Raw genomic sequence first — 21,951 nt, forward strand, 5'->3', positions numbered from 1 at the left:
ATTTAAGCTATATAAAAACAAAATACATATTCCAAATAATACAATCTCATTAAACCAATTTAATACTTTTGAAGTAATTTCTCATATTTGAGTTAATAGAAATTATCCAAAATTATATGTTATTATAATCCGATTTAATAATAAACGAACATAAAAAAAACATAAAAAATATCAATAAACAACTCACAATAATATACATTTTGACTTTATAACTTCTAAATTCATTTTTAAATAATTAACTAATTAAAGACAACAAAATAAAATAAAATAAGATGTATGAAATGTTTTAAGGCCGAAAGTTAAAATTGTCAACGAAAAAACATAATTATAAGAATTTATTTATTTATTAATGGCAATTAATGAAGTTAATGACAACAAAATTATCTTTAAAACACATAAGTACTTCAAAATTATAATCTATTTTTCTATATTCATGATAATAATAAACATTATTTATTACGAGAACGATTGATAAGGTTAAAAATAAGTATTTTTCTTGTAGCGTAATTTATTATTATACGATTATAAAGCATGAACATAAATAAACACTTCAATTGCTTTTAGTGAAGCATCTTCCAGTTTAACAACGAAATAATAAACACTTTCTTAATCATTTGTCCAATTAATCACTTCGTGAACATGACAAGTGAACACACTAAAGTATATCTTTTAGTCATTTGCTCAATTTTATGGAAACTAATTAATCTGCATTGCATTTTTTTATGCCATATATTGATAAGTAAAACAATGATTTGTATGACTTATTTCAAACGATTCCCCCCACCCACCCCTTTTATATATATAGACACACACAAACACAATATTATATATGTAATAAAAACTAGAACAAATTGAAAATTACATATGTAATAAAAATGATTGATTTTTAAATATAAAAACTAATGTTGTATATATTGAAATTTCAAAAAAATCCCGATGACTAGTGTCAGAACCATTAAAATCCACTAAAGATTCGTTTTAGTGGATTTCACGTGTCAAGAAGAGGATCCGACACTCAGAAGATGGAAGATAGGTGTGAGCAGCTGAGTGGTCGTTCGGTTTTGACGTTGGAAGGAAAACTCTAAGTTTCAAAATTTCACGCCATTCTCTGCGTGCACCCTTCTTTTCCAAATTTCTGAAAAATTCCACTCTCTCCTCATTCTCTCTAAAAAGCTCTTACTTCTCTCTAAGGATTCTCATCGTTTCTTCCTCCGATCATCACTCAGGCACCATTTCCACTCTTCCGGTGTCAAGAGCTTTCGATTGAACCGATCGGTTTGTGAAGTTGAGCTAGTAAGTTCTTCTCTTCACTTAGTCGTGCATTTTCCTGGACATGCAAACCAAATTTTGGTTTCATGTGTTGATCACTCTTCTAAAATGAGAGATTCTGATAGTGTTTTGGTTTTTACTTGGTTTAGTTTGGAAATTTGTTGAGCGTTGAGGGTAGAAGGACTTGCAGTGGTGAAACCGTATTATGTCTTTGTGAATGTTTGGTCACGCTCAGAGGCGAGGGAAGCTTATATAATTTGATTTTTTATGTTTGTTGGGAATGTATGTATGTTCGTTGAATTGCTAAATTAATATGAAATATGATTGTTGCTATGTTTTGACTGTATGAAGTATGAAAATTTACTATGATATGAATGTATGAAATTTTGAAGATAGATGTTGAGAAATGAATTGAGATAAATAATTCTAAGTATGAAATTCCATATGAAAATGTATGTTCGTTACTGAATGGTCTTTGACCGTTCGGTTTTCCTCATGGACTCGGTTGGAACTGAATTTTTTCATTTGGAGGGAATTCCCGTTGAGGACCGAGCGTCTTCGTCTAGTAAAATTTGCGTATAGACGTTCAACCAAGGATATTCGTTCCTTGGCAATCAGTTTTTTAATTTAAGTATATCTATATGTAGTAGTATGTTCGTTCGTTCTTGAACATTATTTAATTGATATTGTATATTTATAAAGTCTTTCTTTTATAAATTAAGTTGTGCTCGGTCTTACACTAAGTGCTCGTACTATGTAGTGCTAGGTCTTTCACCAAGCGCTCGTACTATTTAGTGTTAGGTCTTACACAAAGTGCTCGTACTAAGTGAGTGCTAGGTCTTACACCAAGCGCTCGTTCTCCTTTCCGTAATCTATCTTGATAATAAGAGCATTCGTTCAAACTCAATAGTGTTCACTCTCTACCGTGCTCGGTCTTCAACTGACATTCGGTTTTATTGATGTTAAACTCATAAATAAGCTAAGTATTTGTAGTGTGCGGTTTCTTCATATGATTCCTTCAAGTACTATCAATTGATGTCTTATAGTGTTTGTCTCTATTGGTTTCGACCTAGAATCTTAGTACTCGACCTAGGCTTTACGGTGTTCGGTCTAAACGTTCATGAGTCAGTTCATTAAATTGGCTCACTTTGTAAATAACATTCACTTCTATTTGTCCTTATGAAATATTATTGTGATCGTTCTCTTCCCAACCCCGATAGTAACTCTCTCTCTCGGTTTTGATCTGTTCTGAAACTGGAATCCTCTCGGTCTCGTGTCCAAGTGTTCGGTCTCGTTAGGGGTTGAAGATTTACGTTCGGTATTTTGTATCCTAAGGGATCTTCGTTCAAATTGAGGTTTGAAAATGAAAGATGATGGAATACAATGTAGATGAAATGAGTATGATTATGAACGAGTATTCCGGGGAGGAATATCTCATGAATGGATATTGGAATTTGGTAAAATATGAATGTGGGCATGCTAAGCTGGTGGTTCATCCTGATATTCCGTGATTACTCGTTCTCACGTAGAGAAGGGTAAGTCATGTGTGGAAATGGCAGGAGATCCTAGTCCTTATGGTTAATTTGGACAGATAGGTCTAACCTTGGGTGACAGCTGTTGTGGGTATCCCAGTTACTACATCACCCGGGTGCACGAACGTTGTAGCTACACGTAATTCATACAGTTCGGACAGTCAGAGTCTAGTATTAGGCTTTGCATGAAAGAGTTAATGAATTATCTTGTGTGGTTGATTGTGTGAAATATATGCTGATACATGAATTAAATTACATAAGCTTACCCTATGTTTCCTGTCTTGTCTGTTTTGTACGTTCAGTTGTCTTTCTGTTGCAATGATCATCCATGTGGATGTGAGCAGAAGGAGACGAACTGCTGGAAGAAGCGTTGGAAGAAGAAAATTTAGTTGAGGTAGAAGTTAAGACCAAACAGTAGAACCATTCGGTCAATATTTTAGTTTAGTTGTAATATGATTGTTCGATCATCTTTTCCCTTTTCTTTTGTATGACCGTCCGATATAGGCTTTTTGTAAACCGTTCGGTCGGGATTGCTTATTTTGTACAATTTTAAGTTTCTTGTCTTTTTGTAAGGCCTTCGGCCACAAACGTACGTTCTCTATTTTGTAATACTGATATGTAATATTATTAGCTGTGATTATTCTATTATATAGTTTTATACTATATTTTTGGAATGTTAGAACTAAACACTTTTCCTAATCATTTTCTCGGTTAATCATTTAGTCATCAGGGCAATTAAATACACCAGAGTATATTTTTTAATCATTCGGTCAATTTTATGAACACTAATTAATGCGCATTGCATTTTTCATGGCATACATTGACAAGTAAAGCATTCATTTACATGACTTATTACAGTGAATTTTTCTCCTTATATACATTATCTTAATCTGTTTAAGTCTTATTATACACCTTTTATAATAAAATTAAAATTAATTTTGTAGTATAAGTTTGAAATTAAAATTATATATGTATAGATATACAGTTAATTATATATATATATATATATATATATATATATATATATATAAATTCATTAATTTGTTTACATAATTTGATGTTTTAATTAATCCATAAAATAATACAATTTAACAATAAACGTTGTTTATCTATCTCCCTATTAGAAGAAATGTCTCTTTCAAAAACTTATATACAATGTTAATAAAATAATTTAGGAAGACAATAATAAACACAGTCCGATCAAGTGATGAAACAATATGAATGACTTACACATGACTACAAAATTACATGGTAAACAACCTTAACAAAATAATAAAAAATAAAAAAAGAAAACATCACAAGGAACATATCATCTGGACCATTGAGGGAACTTTTTGAATGTTTCATGTTGGCAAGTGGACAACAACAATAATCCTCCAACTTTAGAGGAGCAATCATAAATAGTGTATTTTATTACGAACTACCAATTTCTTTAAAATAATATCTTTTTAAGATATTTTAAAATTATTATTTTTCTAAAATTGAAACAAAAGCTACATTCTCTCATCTATCACAATTCATTATTGCTAATGCTTATTGTTCATCAAATTTTCGTATTTTTAATAAAATATAAATTAATAAAATACATAAAGAAAAATAAAATCCTGGCACCAGCTATTTAAATTTGAATTTAATTAAAATTCAGAAAAATATATATATGAAGGTACATGATGATGGTTGTGATGCTATTGTTCATTCATCACTTGGAAACAATCTTCCTCCCGCAATTGAAGGTTGTTTTTGGTCTCTCTCTATTCGATCTTCCTATGTCTCGTCGTTCCCGATTCTAGGGTTTCCGTTCTGATAACAATTTCTCCAATTCGATTTGGGGCACAGCACTAGGGTTTCTGCGCTGCCAGATCCGTTTTCGGATTTCCGCTTTCTGGATTCCCAGTCATTTCTTCAGAAATTCAACATGTTTTGGCGCATGGCTGGTCTGTCCACGGCGTCGCCGGTGAGTTCCGAACTCTCATTCTTCAATTCTTGGCGCAAGCTGCGCCGACACTGATTCATGTGTTTTTGTGGTGGTTTCGGTTGTTTCTTGGATGCTGTTTTGGCTTGGATTTGATTTCCGTCTGTTTCTCGGGAAGTGTGACTATGTGGAGCGTTATTGTCTTTAATTTACTCTACGATGATCTCAGTGTCTCTTTTCTCCAATTTGTTTAATCAATCGGATGTTTTGAATAATTGAATTGGTGCATGTAACTCTGTACCTTATTGTGAAGCGATGGCTTGCGCTGTTTTGCCAGGTTGTAGTTAGTGCCACATCAGGTATAGGACACTGGGGTAGTCTCTGCATTTAAGAATTTTGGAAGTGATATATGGAGATCGATTACAGGAGTGAGGAGTGCGTGACTGATCAATGCAGTAATGCGGTGGAATTAAGATTTTTGTTGTTTGTGGATAGATTGAATGGAACTAATGTTCCTGTTCTTACACGACCTATGTTGGTCACAGATTTCAGTTATCTTTAAATAGGGTAAAAGAAGAGCTGCCATTTATTGTCGGAGTATTTGATTTTAGCAACGATTTGTATATCCGTTTCCCTGTCTAAATATTTAATAACCTTGCTGCTAGCTCTACATTACATATTTTTATGGCGTATTTGGTTGTACGGAAATGCCCACATTTTAATGCTGTTTATTTGTCCTCAATTTTAATGATATAGATTTCTGTTCTTGACCTTGGGTTTGGTGTTATATGCATTGTTGCTGGACAGATTTGAATGTTTTTTTCCATAATGGATAGGGGAAGATTTTGGAGGGCTTGTTTTCGTTGCTTTTAGTTCTTCTGTTATTTTGTAGTTAGGAGGACTTCTTATTGTCTTCTGGAACTTGTTAGAAGGCATTGTACCACTGCTCACAAGTAACTTCTACATTTGTAACATTTTCTTTGATATTAGTGTTTACTAAGTTATGCCTTCTTTCTCTTCCTTCCGTCCTAGATTAGTAAAGTATTAATTTGAGGATTATTTTTATTGTAAAATTAAGTTTAGTAGAAAAAAAACTTAAGTAGTAACATCTGTAATGAGAGGACACTATGTCATCCAAAATGGAAAAGAGAAGCATGTTAGAGAACAAAAAGATGTGAGAAAAAAAAATTGAATGTGCTCAATTCTTATGCATACATGTGAGGGTGTCCCTTGTGATGGTGTGTAAAGGCTTGAAACCAATATTTATTGCCTGTTTCTTGGGGACCAGAATAGATTTATTTAATTTAATTTTTGAAGTAATATAGGTACCTATTGGTATGGGGATTTTACTATTTATTTGGTGTATTATATTGCAGGTGGAGACCATTTTGGACAGGGATAACTTTACTTTGGATGAACTTCTTGATGAGGACGAAATTATTCAGGAATGCAAAGCTCTCAATAGTCGCCTTATAAATTTGTAATCCTCTTCTTTTCTTCTATTACAAATATCTTTCATATGTGAAATTATTGTAGTTTATTATTTAGTGCATGCCTTGATAACTACTGCGTCCATTATAAAATGTTTTGCATAAAAGATAAAAATATCTCACTCTAGAAGTATATTTAGCATCCAAAAATATGTTCCAAACATGCACCCAGTTGCTTTCCGTTTTCTGTTTTTTTTTTTTTCAGAAACTATCATTCACAAGTGAATTATAATTTATCAGTATCATAAAAGCTGATTTATGAACAAGTACTTTTTGGATTAATATTATTGTTTACAGGTGAGGATGGGATCAAGTGACGTGCTTGAATCCACTAAAGCGAGCCTCTCACTCTGTTTTTTAACAATTTGGACTTGTGCAATTAATTAAATTAGGAAACAAAATATTGCTTTGATATTCCATTTTATCCTAATTTTTCTTTGATAATCTCTGATTCAAAACTTAAAAAATTGTCACCTTGGCGGTGATAAGGAGTAGGGGTTAACAGATATACCCGTTTTGCATGTCTTAATATTTATTATTGTGAAATAACTAACCACTGAGATAATGCTCATTTACTTGCCTTTGTCTAAAAGTAACTCTTGTTCAGGAATCAGGAGAGTGAAGAAAGGATGGAGAAATTCTTCTATAGTATTAACTCATACTAATGTTAAAAGGATGGTCAATGCATGAGGTTTTCATCATAGTAAACTTATGAGAATCACTATCTGTTATTTTTGTAAGGAAAATGATTTCATTACTATAAATGTTTGGAAGTACAATTTTATAAGAAAATGTCTTTTTTAACCTACATTTAGTCATCATCATAATAATAATATAAAATGTATAGCGTGAAATTCTAGGGCTTTGTGTAAAGAGAGTAGAGACTAAATTCTCTGAAGTTAATGTTATATGGTTATGATGTATCACTAATACTTAAACATGAAGAAATAATTTTTTTTAATGCTAAATCGTAATTGTGGCTAAACAAGGAAGTAGATATGAAGTATAAGGAAGCATGGAAAATAAGGAAATAGAAGGACCAATCCTAAGGCCCTGTTCTCTTGAGTGGATTTGAGGGAATGGATTTGAGGGGATTTGAGAGGATTTGAAGATAATTTTTTTTATAGTTTTTTTGAGCAAATTTGGAGGTAAATGAGAGTGAATTTAAAAATAATTTTTTTTAATATGTCACGTCAATACAATTCTATACTAATTCTCACAAATTTTATTTTCAAATTCACTCTCATTTACCTCCAAATTCGCTCAAAAAAACGATAAAAAAAATTATCTTCAAATCCTCTCAAATCCTCTCAAATCCATTCCCTCAAATCCACTCAAGAGAACAGGGCCTAAGTGATACTCGAGAGAGAAAATATGGAAATAATTCTTATTGTTTCATCTCTTAGCTGATTCGTATATTTATATGGGTTCTTATGACAAAGATTCACAAAAAGATAGGAACAACCTATGATAGAGCCAATAGCTAATATAAAAGATAAGTTAACTTCATCTAACAAGTTAAACTATTTAAACAAGTTAAACAATCAAACACTTCCTCAACCTGGAGTATACAAATTATATGTACCAAGCAGAAGTATACTAATGGTATGTACCAAGCATGAATATATAATTGAACTTGAGGTCTTCCAAAGAGTTAGACAAAGTATTTGCATGTTGATTATTGAAGCCGACAAATTGCATGCAAATTTCTTTGTTCAACAACTTCTATTGAACAAAATGACAATTACATTCTGTATGTTTAATTCTTAGATGAAATACAAGATTGAAAGCAATGAAAATAACTATCTGGTGATCACAATACACACTCATTTGATAAACTTCACTAAACTGCTTGAAGGAATTGTTTTATCCACAAAAGTTTACGAGTGAGTGATGTCATTGTCCTATACTCATATCCGACACTAGATCAAGCAATCATTTTGTTTCTTGTTATTCCAAGAAACAATTTCACCTTCAATGAAAACAGAATATCCATTAATGGAACGAATCTCTTTAGGAGATCTTGTTGAATCAACATCACAATACCTATTCATATGAGTATTTGCCTTATTTTCAAAAGGTAGCTTTTGTCACGGAGCTTTTTTAGTTATTTGAGAATGCGAAAAACAACATTCCAATGATCAAGTCGAGGAGTTTGCATAAACTTGTTAACCACTCCAAGTACAAAGACAGGTCTAGTAAGAATGAGATCACTAAGTTTTTGAGCAAGCTTTCTAGATATTTTGGGTTTGAGAAGGGCTCAATTTTCTTTGCTATTGATTTCTGATTTGAATTGATACGATTATTCACAGTTCTACAATCAATCATGCCTATTTCTTTTAAGATATTAAGGCACATTTTCCTTGAGAAATTAAAATACCTCCCTGTATGCAAATTGATGGATACCTTGACAGTAAATTTCTTCAAATTGATGCGAAACAATATGTATTTCTAGAGTTAAACGAGTTTTTAATACTTGTAATTTTATTATTTTAATTTTAGTCCTTGTGTTGTCAATTTGTTCCTATCAGTGCCCCCAATTTACTACCTGCATGGCATATGATTTTCCCCCTGAATTACTTTATTAAGAATTCAAATGAAATATATTATAACTATGTTAACTTTTACAATTGCTATTTTAAAAGTCATATGAAGGACTAAAGTGAGTGACATTGAATTTTTCCATTGAAGATGCATTGATCGTCATTGATTATACTATTTAACGATGTTTCTACGGAACATTCATTTTCACAAGTAGTTTGGACAAAAAGTTCCTATAGTGACATCATGTTATTGGTAAACTGAGGGGCTAAAATCAATGAATGGAAAAAATAAGGGCTAATATTCATATAGAGGAATAATATAAGTATGAAAAAAAGTTGAATGGAGCTTAGTTTTTAATAGACATTCCTACTTCCCACTGTATTAAAGTTGTAGACTTTGAGCAATTGTAGGTCATTCTATGTTAATTGTTAGGGCAAGGGTTGTCTCGTTGGTGCAGCTCCCAGTATCTTTATCTTCTAAAGATGAAAATAAAATTGGTTCATCTCTGATTTCTGAATTATTTTAAAAGATTAAGATAATTTGTTGCACACCTAATTTTTCCCAAGTCTGTTTAAAAGATTAAGATAATTGGTCACTAGGTTTTAAATTATACATTCTCCTGGCTTGGATACTGATAACAAAGTTGCGTTTGGGGTTTGGAATCAATTATTCTCTTTGTTATTTTCAAATGACGTTTCTTATTGTGTGATTGTCCGACCACACTACCCTTTTAATTCATTTGCACTGAACAAAGTTCAATGTTGTTTGCTGCAGTTTGTCTGCAAAACCACAGGTTGAACAACTGATACGATACATCATTGAAGAAGCTCCAGAGGATGCTGAAAAGAAGCGATCTTTTAAGTAGGATGTCCAAAATGAAGATTGACTAAGTTTCCTTTTTAGTGGATATTTTCTGTGGAACCTTATTTCTATAATTTTTTAACAGGTTTCCCTTTATTGCTTGTGAGATATTTACCTGTGAAGTTGATATCATACTCAAAACTCTTATAGAGGATGAGGAAGTAAGTCATCAACCACTTTTAAAATCTTTTTGGTTAATGTTTTGAAGTAGTGCTTACCTGATTCCTTTTTGGCAGTTGATGAATTTGTTGTTCTCCTTTTTGGATCTAAATCACTCCCACAGTAACCTACTAGCAGGATATTTTAGCAAGGTACCCATTTATTAAAACTTGAAGCTCACTGCCTGTTTAGTCAGGCAACATAATTTCTTTTGTGGTGGGTACTGTTGAACTTGCCCACAGAAATAAGTCTGTTGACTAGAGAGTTAACTTTTGCTCTCTGACTCCAAAATGACTTAAAAATTAATCCCGTCAACTTGACCAGGCATTTCCATTCCTTTAATTAAATTAATTATTTTCCAATTCAAAGTTCCTTTTACGAATAATCTGGACCCTTGTATTTATTAAGTTCTTATGCTGCTAGGTAGTTGTATGCCTGTTGCTACGTAAGACAGTTCCTTTCATGCAATATGTTCAAGTAAGTCCACAACTTATTTATTTTATTTAGACGTATCCTTCTTGCCATGCTGTATGGTTACACATTGAACTGTTGTGTAAAAAGATTATTGCAGACAATAATGCATTTCTGTAAATAACACTAGTTGGTTGGTCTGAGGAACAAAGTTTTTTTATATCATCCTCTTTTGATGACATTATATTATGGTTATGTCTTGATTCTGAAAAAACAGAGCTGTGCTATTGCTTTATTGATTCATATTCCTCAAGTCTGTTATTTGATTTAATAAGCCATCGATAACAAATACAGATTTGTATGTGTAAGAAATTGTTCTCTCACACTCCTCTCTGATTTAGTGGCCAGCGCCCACAATTAGCATTTGTTTGGTTTAAGGAAATAAATTAAGGGAGTGAAAGAGAGAAGAAAAGAAGAGAAGTAGGTAAGAAACTTGAGGAAAGTGAGGTCATAATATGTCATATCATAATATATTTTTTCCACACTCAACCAAGTTTCCACAAGCAAAATAAATTTCGTAAGCAAAATGGAGTAGCTGTTCTGTCAAACTCCATGCTCCCTACTCAACCACGAATCTACACTACCATAAGTGTTCATACTCCTGTTTTCTCCATACACAACCTATTTTGTTAACATTTACATCACCCATCTCCCAAAAATTACCAGTTATTACTTTCTTTTTCTTCTTTGTCTTCCTTGCTCTTCTGAACACTCCTTCCACAATTCCCTCATCCAAACCACAACCGTTCCGCACTATTCTTTCCTTTTCTTGAATTCATTATACGATCTTCCCCACAACCAAACATGAGCTTAGAGATTTTATGTAGAAAAGGGAAAACATATTATACAAACTCTTTGAAGTCTGCTTTCTAACCTTCTTAGTCACTTCTCGTATTTCTCTAAATCCTTTCTTCCTCATCTTCCTCTCTAAATGTACAATATGCACCAATTTATGTATAGGTAACTATTATGTAGGAATATCTTCAAGTATCTTCTCTGTATTTGATTATATTTTGTGATCTGCATTCTTGTTCACGAATAATAGGGATTGATTTCTCATAAATAGAATGCCTTCCTCTTGTTTTGAACATAAAATTCCTAAATTTATAATTTTTTGAAACAAACAGTTATATTTTGTTTTTTCCTGGGTTTTCGGTTGTATTTGTTTTGTTCTTGATGTCTCTTTAGGTTTGGATAAGCTTTTAGCCTGAGCTATCAAATGTGTGTTCCTCGATTCTTGTCTTTGGAAAGGGTACCAATGCCATTCTCCAAACATTAAAAGATGTTAGATGTTTCTTGATGTTATCTTTTTGAAGAAACTTTCTTCTTTACCTCTTCTTTACAAGGCTTACACACTATCCAATAGGTTTTACCTGTCCCGTCCTTTTATCCATTGTTGGTTCCTCATCATGAGTCTCCTAACCATAATAAGATGAATCCTCTTCTTCAATCAACATTCTTGTTGATTCCTCTTCACCTCCTTCTATCACAGATCAGCTCAAGCCCCGAAGAAATAATCCAACTTTACATGGAGAACCTGTTTTTATTCATGTAAATGTCTAATACCATGTAAACTCTAGTTGGTTTATACCTTTTAGGGTAGGTATTCAATCCACTCCAAATCCTTATCCTATTTATAATTGAGTTATAACTGTTTATCTCTGTCGAATTTCTCTTTTGTTTTCTCTTTGACTCCCATTTCTATTCCAAAAAATGTTTGTGAAACAATTGATCATCCTAGTGGTGACAAACCATGATTCTTGAAATATAAACTCTTGAACAAAATGGTACATGAGAGTTGGTTTGGTCACCCTGTGTTTTTTGTTATTATTTTTCTTTTTTAATAATATCTTTTGTGCATGAGTTTGGTTTGATCACTCCATGTTTTTGTGTTATCATTTTTCTTTTTTAATAATATTTTTCATGTGATGGCAAAGTATTGGTGTGCTTTGAGATGAGCCTAACTGAGATGTCATAGTACATAGTAATGCCTAACATGAGTGTTATTGAAAAAAAAAATATACTGTTGGGAATTGACATCAGATAGCACAGCAATACATTTGTTGTCTCAGAGAGAAGTAGTCTCCCCTTTCATAAATTAGATATACAGTTGCTGTCCCAGAGGCCGAGGCCTCCCGCAGAGAGTATTCACCGACCACATGCTGAAAATAACTTCAGAGACATTATTTCATAACCTATTATCTGATATGTACTGCTAATACATAACTACCAACAGTTTTTTTCAACATATAATTTTCATCTTGATGTTCCTAATATAAAACTAACTGCTAGCAGTTATTTTCTGCACATAACTTTCATCTTGGAGCTTCAAATACATAAATGATTTCTATAGCAATTATTTTCTACACCTGTCCAACCTGGCAAGGCACCTCAAACAGAATTTTCGAGGAGCTTATGTGGTCTGGAGGCGAGGGATTTGTTTGGGTGCATTTATATAATCTAAATTCAGTACTAGTCAGGTCAGGTCTGGAGTGTGTTGTGAAATGTCTTTTATGGTGCTTGTTTTGTTGTATTGAGATTAGTGGTTGAATGTTGAGTGGCTGGCTACAATTACATTGTAATGTCAGGTAGTGTTCTTTGTTTTGATTGTGGACTTTGGCCTTTGCTTCATTGTAAGTTTAACTAGGGGTCATATTAAATGTATGTTCTCTTATTCCACTTTGCACATATGGTTATTGTTATAATAGTTTATTGTTTGTTTTACAGCTTTAAAGCTGCTTTCTGGCTGTATCTAGCTTAAGGGCATGATTTGGATGCTTTTTCCTTTGGTTATACTTCTCATTGTATGTATATTGAATACATCAGTTGAGGCAAGACTCACTGATTTGTGACATCCTTTAAATTTAAATGTTACAAATGTACAATTAGATGTTGAGTCTGTGAATTGAAAAATACCTAAGAAACTTCAATCTTGTTATGGCTTTTAGAACGACTCCACCATGAAAGTGTGATATGTGTATTACATGTGAATGTGAAAGATATCCTACAGATTTTTCTCATTCCTCTCATGGCTATTATATTAGCACAACTGAACTAAAAGGTGTGATTGTGTTGGAATTGGAAGTGTACAATAAAGAATGTTACTTTATGGAACAATTTGAGGAATATTTCCTGGTGATATATATGTTTTAGTAATGGACTGAATGACTACATTACAATTTTAGGTTTTGGAAAACTATGCTGACACCCTCTGCTTTTTTCATTGTTACAATGTCCTCCCTTAATGGGGTGAAAGGGGTAATGTAAAATGGACTTCTTGTGTGTTTAAAAACATAAAGACATTAAAGACATGTAATGATTTTAAAACTTAAAAAGGGTGTATGCGTAATGTAAAAAGGGAGACTGTAATGTTTTTAAAACAAATGGGATGTTTGTGTAGAACTACAAAATCCTGGGGTGTTGTTATAATTCCATAAACATTGAGGGTGTTTGTTTAATTTACTATGTTTTCATTGATGTGTTAGCATTCATTGGGTTGCACTTATCAGTTTGCTGTTCTGTTGTCATTGTGGCTAACCAGGCTCACCGGGAAATTGTGAAGAAACTAGTTGACTTGATTGGAATCACGTCTATCATGGAGGTTGGGTTTTTCGCATTTATTTTATTTTAAATTGTTATACTTGCCTATTAAGGGTTATCTTTGCTGCTGTAAGTTCAAATCTTTGTTTTACTGGTATTTAATGCCTAGACTCCTGCATGGGAATTAGTATTTTTAGATTTGGGAATCAATTAGTTTCATTGGTGTGAATTTTTTTCCTCTCTATTCTGTGCATGTGTGTTTTTGTATATTTGTAATTTTAATGGTAATTTTTTCTTTGAAATACCAGGTTTTGATACGTTTGATTGGTGCTGACGAACATATGTATGTAAGTCATGTGAATGCAATGCAGTGGATTGAAGATTCTAATGTGCTTGAGATGATTGCAGATAAATTCAGTTCTTCAGTAAGTATCATCAGTTTTCTGAAGTCTGTAGTGGGGATTTGGATATGTTATTAATTCTAAATTTAAATTTGCTAGAGTTTGGATGAATTAAAAGTAAGAGGGAATTCTTTAAATTGATATGTGAGGTCAATAAGTGAATTAAATATGTGCACACTGATGCTGTATGATTTTCTTTTATCATATGGAACATATGATTTTAAGTTTTATTTGTCACTGTCTTTTTTATTACTTTATACTTTAATAATAAATCATGGTTCCTCATTTGACCTGTATTAACCATTCTGGAATTAAAAATGGTTAATACAAGCCATATAATGGGTGCTATTGCTGAATTATGTTGTGAAGCGGCTGGAACATGCATTAATGATTGTATAATAGCCTGGCACAGTGCCAAAGTTTCATTGAAAATTTTGGTGAAGTCAAAAGCTTGAAATAATGTTGGGGGAGCTTGAAATAGAATTTTCAGGTGCCAAACTATAATTTAATGTATTTACTTTAAAAACTTAGAGAGAAAGGTTTGGGGGAGACATGGTCCAAGATCTGACACTAGCCAGACAAAAACCTGGAAAATTGCAGCTGGAGTGAGTGAGTGATGTTGAAGTGTTTTGAAAAAGTGTACTTAATAAGGAAAGAGGCTCATTTCCAGCAGGGAGGGGGGGGGGGGGGGGGTGTTCAATTAAAGAATTTCCCCCTCTCTGAATCAGAATTGAAGCCCTCTCACAGTCACTTGCATGCTCTTTGTTAATTGGTGAGCATGACCCGATCCAACCTGCTAGCCTTGACCCAAAGTTGATTTGGGCGGGTTGGGATTTTAAAAGCAGAAACGATATTTTTTTAAGGATGAGGTTAGATTGTGTTTCTAGCCGTTTCCACATGGTTTAGTCAGAAGATTCTCTCTCAATTCTTTTTTTTTTTGAATAATTGTGTATTAGTAATAACCTTTTTATTTAATATTGGAAAATTTTGTATAACGTGATATTATATTTATAGGTTAGAATTTTTACACCTGACGAAAAAGTCATCTAAATTACACCTTCAATAACTTTTTATAGAACACAAATTCAATCAATCAAACTGTTGAATATCATTATACATTAAAATGAAGAGATGTAAAGAAATTCTTAATAGCTTTAAAACTGTATGAAGTTTTGGATACATGATCTAATTAAAAAGAATATGAAATTTAATATTTGGATAGATTAAAACTGCTTTCTATAAAAAATTATTGAAAGTATGTTTGACTACTTGATATAAATAGATCCTAACCCTATATTTATTATTTTAAAATATAGATTAATTTAAGTTATTATTCTTATGTTCTACTATTTAAATATTTGCAATGTTAAAATTTGTATATTGTGTAACAGATATGGGTTAACCCAGTATTATCTCATTTATTTAGGGTATTGGGTCACAATTTTGGGTTTGGTTGGGTTGGATAAAGGGTGAACCCGACTCAACCCAGTCCATGCTCAACCCCAAGTACCCACCCTTCTCTGGCAATTTTGTGGAAAAATTGTCTGTTTCCAGCTGACATTACCTCTGCTGCCTGGCCTTGTGTTGTCCTTGCGGTTGTTTTTCGTTTTTTTACCCTCATTTACTATTCTTATTCTAATTGGTTACAACAGCGGCCACCCTGCTAGCCACAATGAGATTTAGTGGGTTGGCCACTTCACACGATCATTTGGGATTGACAACTATTTCCTGTATGTTAAATTTTTGTTTATAAGGATTAGTTGAGGAATAACGGAATTTTATAAAAATCTTGAATCAAGGCCTAATAACATATTACTTGAATTACTATTGGAAATCTGTAAAACTTAATTAGATCAGAAAACCCAACTTAACTATGAAAGTGCACAATTTTTAGGTTAAGAGCAAGAAATCATGTAGATTAAATTCAAAATATATTTGTGATGCATTTAGACTGTTCTTTTTGTCTGGATTGTCATAATGTTTGTTGTTGGAATTTTAGTACAAATATACAATGCCAATTTTTTTTTCACTTAGGCTGTTAAATGTTTTGGCACATAAGGATATCTTTGTATTACTTATACTACTTATAATACACTTCACAAAACCTCCTTAAACTCTTATAACCTATAAAGATGAATATAGTAAACACGTACAATAAATAGAGTAAGGATCGTGTGTATAAGCTGAATTCTCTTTATTACGAAGGCCAGCCAATACATTTTCACTGACTATACATTCTTTTGCTATGGCTTTTACAGGATTCTCCAGAAGTACATGCTAATGCAGCAGAAACTCTGTGTGCTATTACACGATTTGCTCCTGCAGGGCTTTCTGCAAAAGTCTGCAGTCCTAGGTAGATTTGTTTGAGGACTTGCTCTTTGTTATGAGTGCAATCCTAGATTAGTTTTCATCACTTGGAAGTTTATGCATCGTTTTCATTAACCAACATTTTTCATCATATATCTGCAGCTTTATAGGAAGATTATTCCGTCATGCCCTGGAAGTCTCTCGGCCAAAATCTGTTCTTGTAAACTCCTTATCTGTATGCATATCTTTGTTAGACCCCAAGAGACATACTTTTGGAGCTTATTATACATATAATCGACAAATGACTAACGGATCTAGTGTAACTGCAAATCCCGAGACTGTTGAAGGCATGCTAGAAAGCCTAGGTAAGACTTCTGAATGGCTTAATATGTTTTTTGGGAGAAGAAAAGTGCGAGGAACAAACTCTTGTGGGTTTGAGTTTATTGGACATCACTGACATTTTGGTTCCACATCCTTATTTAGTGAACATCTCATGATTTGTAGTTATCAATAAATTTTAATCAATAGAAGAGTGTGTTAGAGAGTGTTTTGTAACACTCTTCATGGGGTTTATTGGTTTGTTTCTTTCCAATTTCCTTATTTTATCTCTCTCTCTCTCTCTCTCTCTGGCTTTCTAGATCTTTCTCCTCCGTTTTAATAAAAAAACATCCCTTTCCCTCAAGCAAGAAATAAATTCTATACTCACATCTAGCATGTAAAATTCCTGTTACACTGATTTATAATTTTCATTTCACATTTGTAAAATGAGTTCACTTCAATTAGGTAAATTAATTCAAACATAATCGTGAGACCATTTGTGTCTGTATGTATATTCTTTTATCTGAATTTTTATTTTACTTTGTCTAAAGGAGAACAAAATTTTGATCTACCTTACTCTGCAGGTGATTTACTCAAGCTATTAGAAGTTTCTTCTTCTGAAAATCTCTTGCTAACTACTTTTGGCAAATTACAACCACCTCTTGGTAAACATCGTCTAAAGGTAAGCTAATTATTTGAAATTGTCCCGTTTGTATATTTGATTCGAAGACTAGTTTTGAACATGTGCTGTCATGAAGGTATTTTCACAAGTAATTGCCTTTTTTCAAATTTGTTGTTCTTTGAAGATGTTGAAAAGTAATATTGTAGCTTTGCCATAAGTAATATTAACTGAACATTTATTCTTTCAGATTGTAGAGTTCATATCAGTCCTAGTAACTGTTGGTGGTGAAGCTGCTGAGAAGAAATTGATTGATCTTGGAGCAGTGCAAAGAATTATACACTTGTTCTTTGAGTAAGTTTTGCAATTCTGGTATCTTGTGCCTTGTCATTTAATCTCATGCTTTGCTACTATGTTTGAATGTGGTAGGTACCCATACAATAACTTTTTGCATCACCATGTGGAAAACATTATAACATCTTGCTTGGAGAGTAAGAATTCTTCTCTTCTGGAACATCTTCTCCATCATTGTGATTTTGTCGGGAAAATTATTCAGGCAGAAAAGCAATTCACGTTGGAAGCTGATACAAACAAGGTACTTGGTTCCTCTTGCCCCTTATGCACAAAAATATTGTATTGCATAATTTTTTTGCAGAATTGTTTGTTTTGCTCTATGATTTGGATACAATGTTTGATGGAAACTAAAAAAAAATCGTTTGGAATAAATGAATATTTTAAATGTTCTATTTCTGCAAATTTCTTGCAGGCAACAATACCTGCCGAGGGAAAATCAGCACCTAGGATAGGATGCATAGGACACTTAACCCGTATAGCTAACAAACTTGTCCAGTTAGGGAATAACAACACTGTGATTCAGGAACATTTGCAGGTCTGTTACTATGTCTCCAGCAAGTTTTGTGGTATGATTTTTGAATGTTTAAACTTAGTTGTGATATTTGATCAATTCTCTTTCTTTTCCCAGTAAGTAATTTTCTGATTTTTTACATGTACTTGAACAAAATGAATTTTAAAGGTAAACTACATAATCTTGAAACTTATTTTCAAAGTTCTTAAATTGACAGGGAAATAGTGATTGGACAGATTGGTACTTGGGTGTTCTATCCAATCGCAATGCTGTGGAGAATGTCTATCAATGGGCGTGTGGGTATGTTGCTTTTCTTAACTGGCACTATCTTGTTATATCCCATGGTTAATCTGCTGTGCCACTATCTGAATGAGCTGAAAAATTAAAGATTTGCCTCTTTCCTTGAATGCCATCATGCTTTTAGAAGTCGTGGTTGGAATCTTTGGAGTCCAGATTTATATTCTAATATTTTTTCTTAACAGTCATAAACACAATGTCACAGCAACCATTATAATCATTAGAGTATAATATACCTTTCTCAATGAAGAACAATGCTCCGATTAGAGGAATAGATCATTGCTCACTGAATCAAGAGAACTTTGACCTCCAGAATACATAGTCCCTGTGCTACCGTATGCTTGCTGATCTCTGTCACGTGATGAAATACATGCTTGGAACCACAAACTTGAGCACGATCTTGATTCCTGTTACTGAATACTTTTCTTATTATTGTTGGGATTGTTTGTATTTTGATGTAGCTTCATTGTAGGTCATCTTGTGGTTGTGTATTGGGCATGTTTGCTGATTCGTAATTAATTCGTTGTTACAGGAGGCCAACAGCGTTACATGACAGAAATAGGGATAGTGATGAGGATGATTATCAAGACCGGGACTATGATGTAGCAGCATTAGCAAATAACTTAAGTCAAGCCTTCCGTTATGGCATTTACAACAGTGATGACATTGAAGAGGTACAGTGCAGTTATTTTAGGGAACCTCCTGTCTGCCTGCAGCTGAATGTGCATTTCGCAGTGTCATTTGTTAGATAGTTGTGAATGGAAGAACAGAAATATGTGGAATTTTTCTGAGATTATTAAGAATAATTTTCTGATATGGTGTTGGTTTCACAAAGCCCTTAGAATTGTTTTTTCATAATGGCCAGAAGTACATGAAATACCTACAGAAATTATTTCTATAGTGTGTTATATATATAAGGATTCACAGAGAATGGAATGACTCAGTCTGGGTTCACTTAATAGTTTGTTCTTAGAGTATTTAGACCAGCTGATGTAGTGACCAATTTGTTCATTCAGCATTGTGGAATGATAAATTCCTAATGCCTGATTTAATTTTTAGGTGGTGATACTACTGCTTATCGGATTCTGTCATTAATAATTCTATGCGATAGCTCTTGATTACTGACCAATGTATCTTTGTTTCAGGTTCATGGCTCTCTTGAACGAGATGATGAGGTATAATATTTTCCTCTTTATGTGATAAAATCCAGTCTTGAATTGAGGTGAAGTGAATATGTGCAGGTTAATGCTTGAGATAAATATGTTTAAAGATGGATTGAACATTCTTTCTTGGGTGTCTTCTAATGACTTTAACTCCTCCATCACATAAGTTTTGCCTGTCTGCAGCTTTGTGCAGAGTAAATTAATTGCTTGAATCATACAAGTCTGCGAGTGTCTCTTTTAGGGCTGATTTCTCATGTTCATGTAAATTGATAGACATCACTAATGTGTCTTAGGGTTTTTGGTTGAGGTTTGATTTACTATTATGATAAAATATCTAACAGAATATGAATGTTGCAGGATGTCTACTTTGATGATGAATCTGCAGAAGTCGTTATATCTTCTTTGCGGTTGGGAGATGACCATGAAAGGTAAATGGTGTGCTTTTGTTGATCGTACGTGTCAGTTTTTTACTTTGAATTGAACGTCTTGCCTAGTTTTTCTTCACATTCTTGGGATGTATTCCTTATGCCATGGCATATGCAGTGGATCTCTATTCACGAATTCCAACTGGTTTGCTTTCGAGGAGGATAGAGATCGAGTAGCCAATGAGCGCTCAACCGGTTCCCTTGCTTCTCCATCACCTAATGCCGAGGAGGGTATTGTAAAAGCCAGTGGAGATGATGTTGCTGGTGAGGATGAAGAGTTAGCTGACACTGCAACATCTTCTCCAGAAGCAGGACCAAAGTTAGAACATGGTGGGACAGATAAACCTGTTGAGTGGGTTGAATGGAGGGAATCTTCAGATGCCAATGACCCTTCTGATGTTCTTCCGAATGGGGAAATTGGGAACAATGATCCTGGTGCAACTGAATCACCATCTCCATCAGCCAGTGTTGCAGTGACAAAGGATAAGCAGTTAGCTACTGATTTGCCATCAGCATCTCTCGATAACTCCACTATTGTAACCTCTGAGACAACTAAAACAGTAAATGAAAATCCAAGGTCATGTGCACCTACTTCTGCGGATGGGTCAGTCGCCGAGGTTGGAGGAAACAGTAACAAGGACACAACTGACAACAACAAAGGAGTCGAACTTGAATAGATAATGTAAATTCCTGTGAACTGGCTTGGGTAGCGAATCATGCAAAATTAATCAGGTGGGAAAAGTACATCCTGGAGTCTGGCTGGGCAAGAGCATTTAGACCTCTCAGCACGCTTTTTTAAATAGGAGTATTAAATTTTTATTCCCACCAACTTCTGAAGCTATAAATTCAATGTTTGATGTGGCTTTATTAGCTCATACTGTTAGGTGCTAATGGATTCTTCACCTGTTCATATCAAATGTTTAGCTCGCCCAATTAGGTGCTACTAAATTTTCCCCCTTTTCGTATTAACTGTTCATATAAATACGTCTCTCCGATCCGAGTGTTTCGGTATGAAAACGGGTTCCTTGCTTGACTTTTACAATCGCTCAAAGTAACCTCGTATGATGATTTTTATAGGAAGTTCCTTGCCCAAGCTCAAATGATGTGAATCTTTAGCATTGAAGAGCTTGAGATGGTTGCTGATAAGGAGTTGAACCTCAAAAGCATACTGAAAATGGACCAAGACCAAAACATGGGGGGTAGGGGAGGACGTTCTGTAATTACGAATTTTCTGAGATGAACAAGATTCGTTTCATTGTTACATGAACCTTCGGGTACTGAAACTTGTATTGACTTGTCCCAGTATATTGTATAAGTTGCTTCAGAATCAACTTTTGAAAGACTTCCTGGTTGGATTTAACTAGTTAAATTGAATTTCTATGCATTGATCATTTGAGTAGTGTTTCAGTATTTACGTTATATTACTCTGAACATGACAGATTGATTGAATGCATTGTCTTCAACTTTGGGCATAATTTCTTCAGTGATTTTACTCGTACAATATGAACTACTGTTAATGCTATTAACGTATTTCCTACCTGATGATTCTGGTCAAACCCAAGTCCTGGTAAAGAAATGGTGTAAAACAAACTCCCACCCGATCATAAAATCGGCATTCTGTCAGATATGCAAAAATACGAGATGATGTAAAAGTATCTCAATGGTAAATTTATACAGGAACATAATGGTATGAAAGAAAAATACCTTAATTGTCTTCTATATATCCACTGAATTTTTATTATTTTAACTATAATTCTTCCGATAATAACGGACTCAAA

At 33.5% G+C, this 21,951-nt stretch overlaps 1 protein-coding gene across 2 annotated transcripts; it reads left to right on the forward strand.

Annotated features, from left to right (window-relative positions):
* The first annotated feature begins 4,410 nt into the window (after positions 1-4,410).
* On the forward strand, positions 4,411-21,564 carry LOC124829289 (SIT4 phosphatase-associated family protein). Of its 2 annotated transcripts, XM_047302762.2 has the most exons (20): positions 4,411-4,534; positions 4,638-4,755; positions 6,090-6,193; positions 9,522-9,608; positions 9,694-9,769; positions 9,845-9,919; positions 10,191-10,244; positions 13,780-13,839; positions 14,087-14,203; positions 16,438-16,532; positions 16,649-16,851; positions 17,389-17,486; positions 17,674-17,777; positions 17,853-18,018; positions 18,190-18,312; positions 18,506-18,588; positions 19,118-19,259; positions 19,731-19,760; positions 20,106-20,176; positions 20,292-21,564. In XM_047302762.2, the coding sequence occupies exons 2-20, from the start codon at positions 4,717-4,719 to the stop codon at positions 20,848-20,850; spliced, it is 2,286 nt and encodes a 761-aa protein (XP_047158718.1). In that variant the 5' UTR covers positions 4,411-4,534; positions 4,638-4,716; the 3' UTR covers positions 20,851-21,564. The 2 variants fall into 2 exon arrangements, with proteins under 2 accessions (XP_047158718.1, XP_087971051.1); XM_088114925.1 differs by lacking the exons at positions 4,411-4,534; positions 4,638-4,755; positions 6,090-6,193; positions 9,522-9,608; positions 9,694-9,769 and having other exon boundaries at positions 9,850-9,919; positions 10,195-10,244.
* The last annotated feature ends 387 nt before the right edge of the window (positions 21,565-21,951 follow it).

The sequence above is a fragment of the Vigna umbellata genome, chromosome 5 (assembly GCF_029865625.1).
Source record: "Vigna umbellata cultivar VRB3 chromosome 5, Vumbellata_1.0, whole genome shotgun sequence".
NCBI lineage: Eukaryota > Viridiplantae > Streptophyta > Magnoliopsida > Fabales > Fabaceae > Vigna > Vigna umbellata.

Bases quoted from the DNA above. Each gene is read 5' to 3' on its own strand.
- LOC124829289 (XM_047302762.2), top strand. From the start codon at position 4,717: ATGTTTTGGCGCATGGCTGGTCTGTCCACGGCGTCGCCG. The intron at 9,770-9,844 runs GTAAGTCATCAA...CCTTTTTGGCAG, and splicing joins CTCTTATAGAGGATGAGGAA to TTGATGAATTTGTTGTTCTC. The intron at 19,260-19,730 runs GTACAGTGCAGT...TCTTTGTTTCAG, and splicing joins ACAGTGATGACATTGAAGAG to GTTCATGGCTCTCTTGAACG.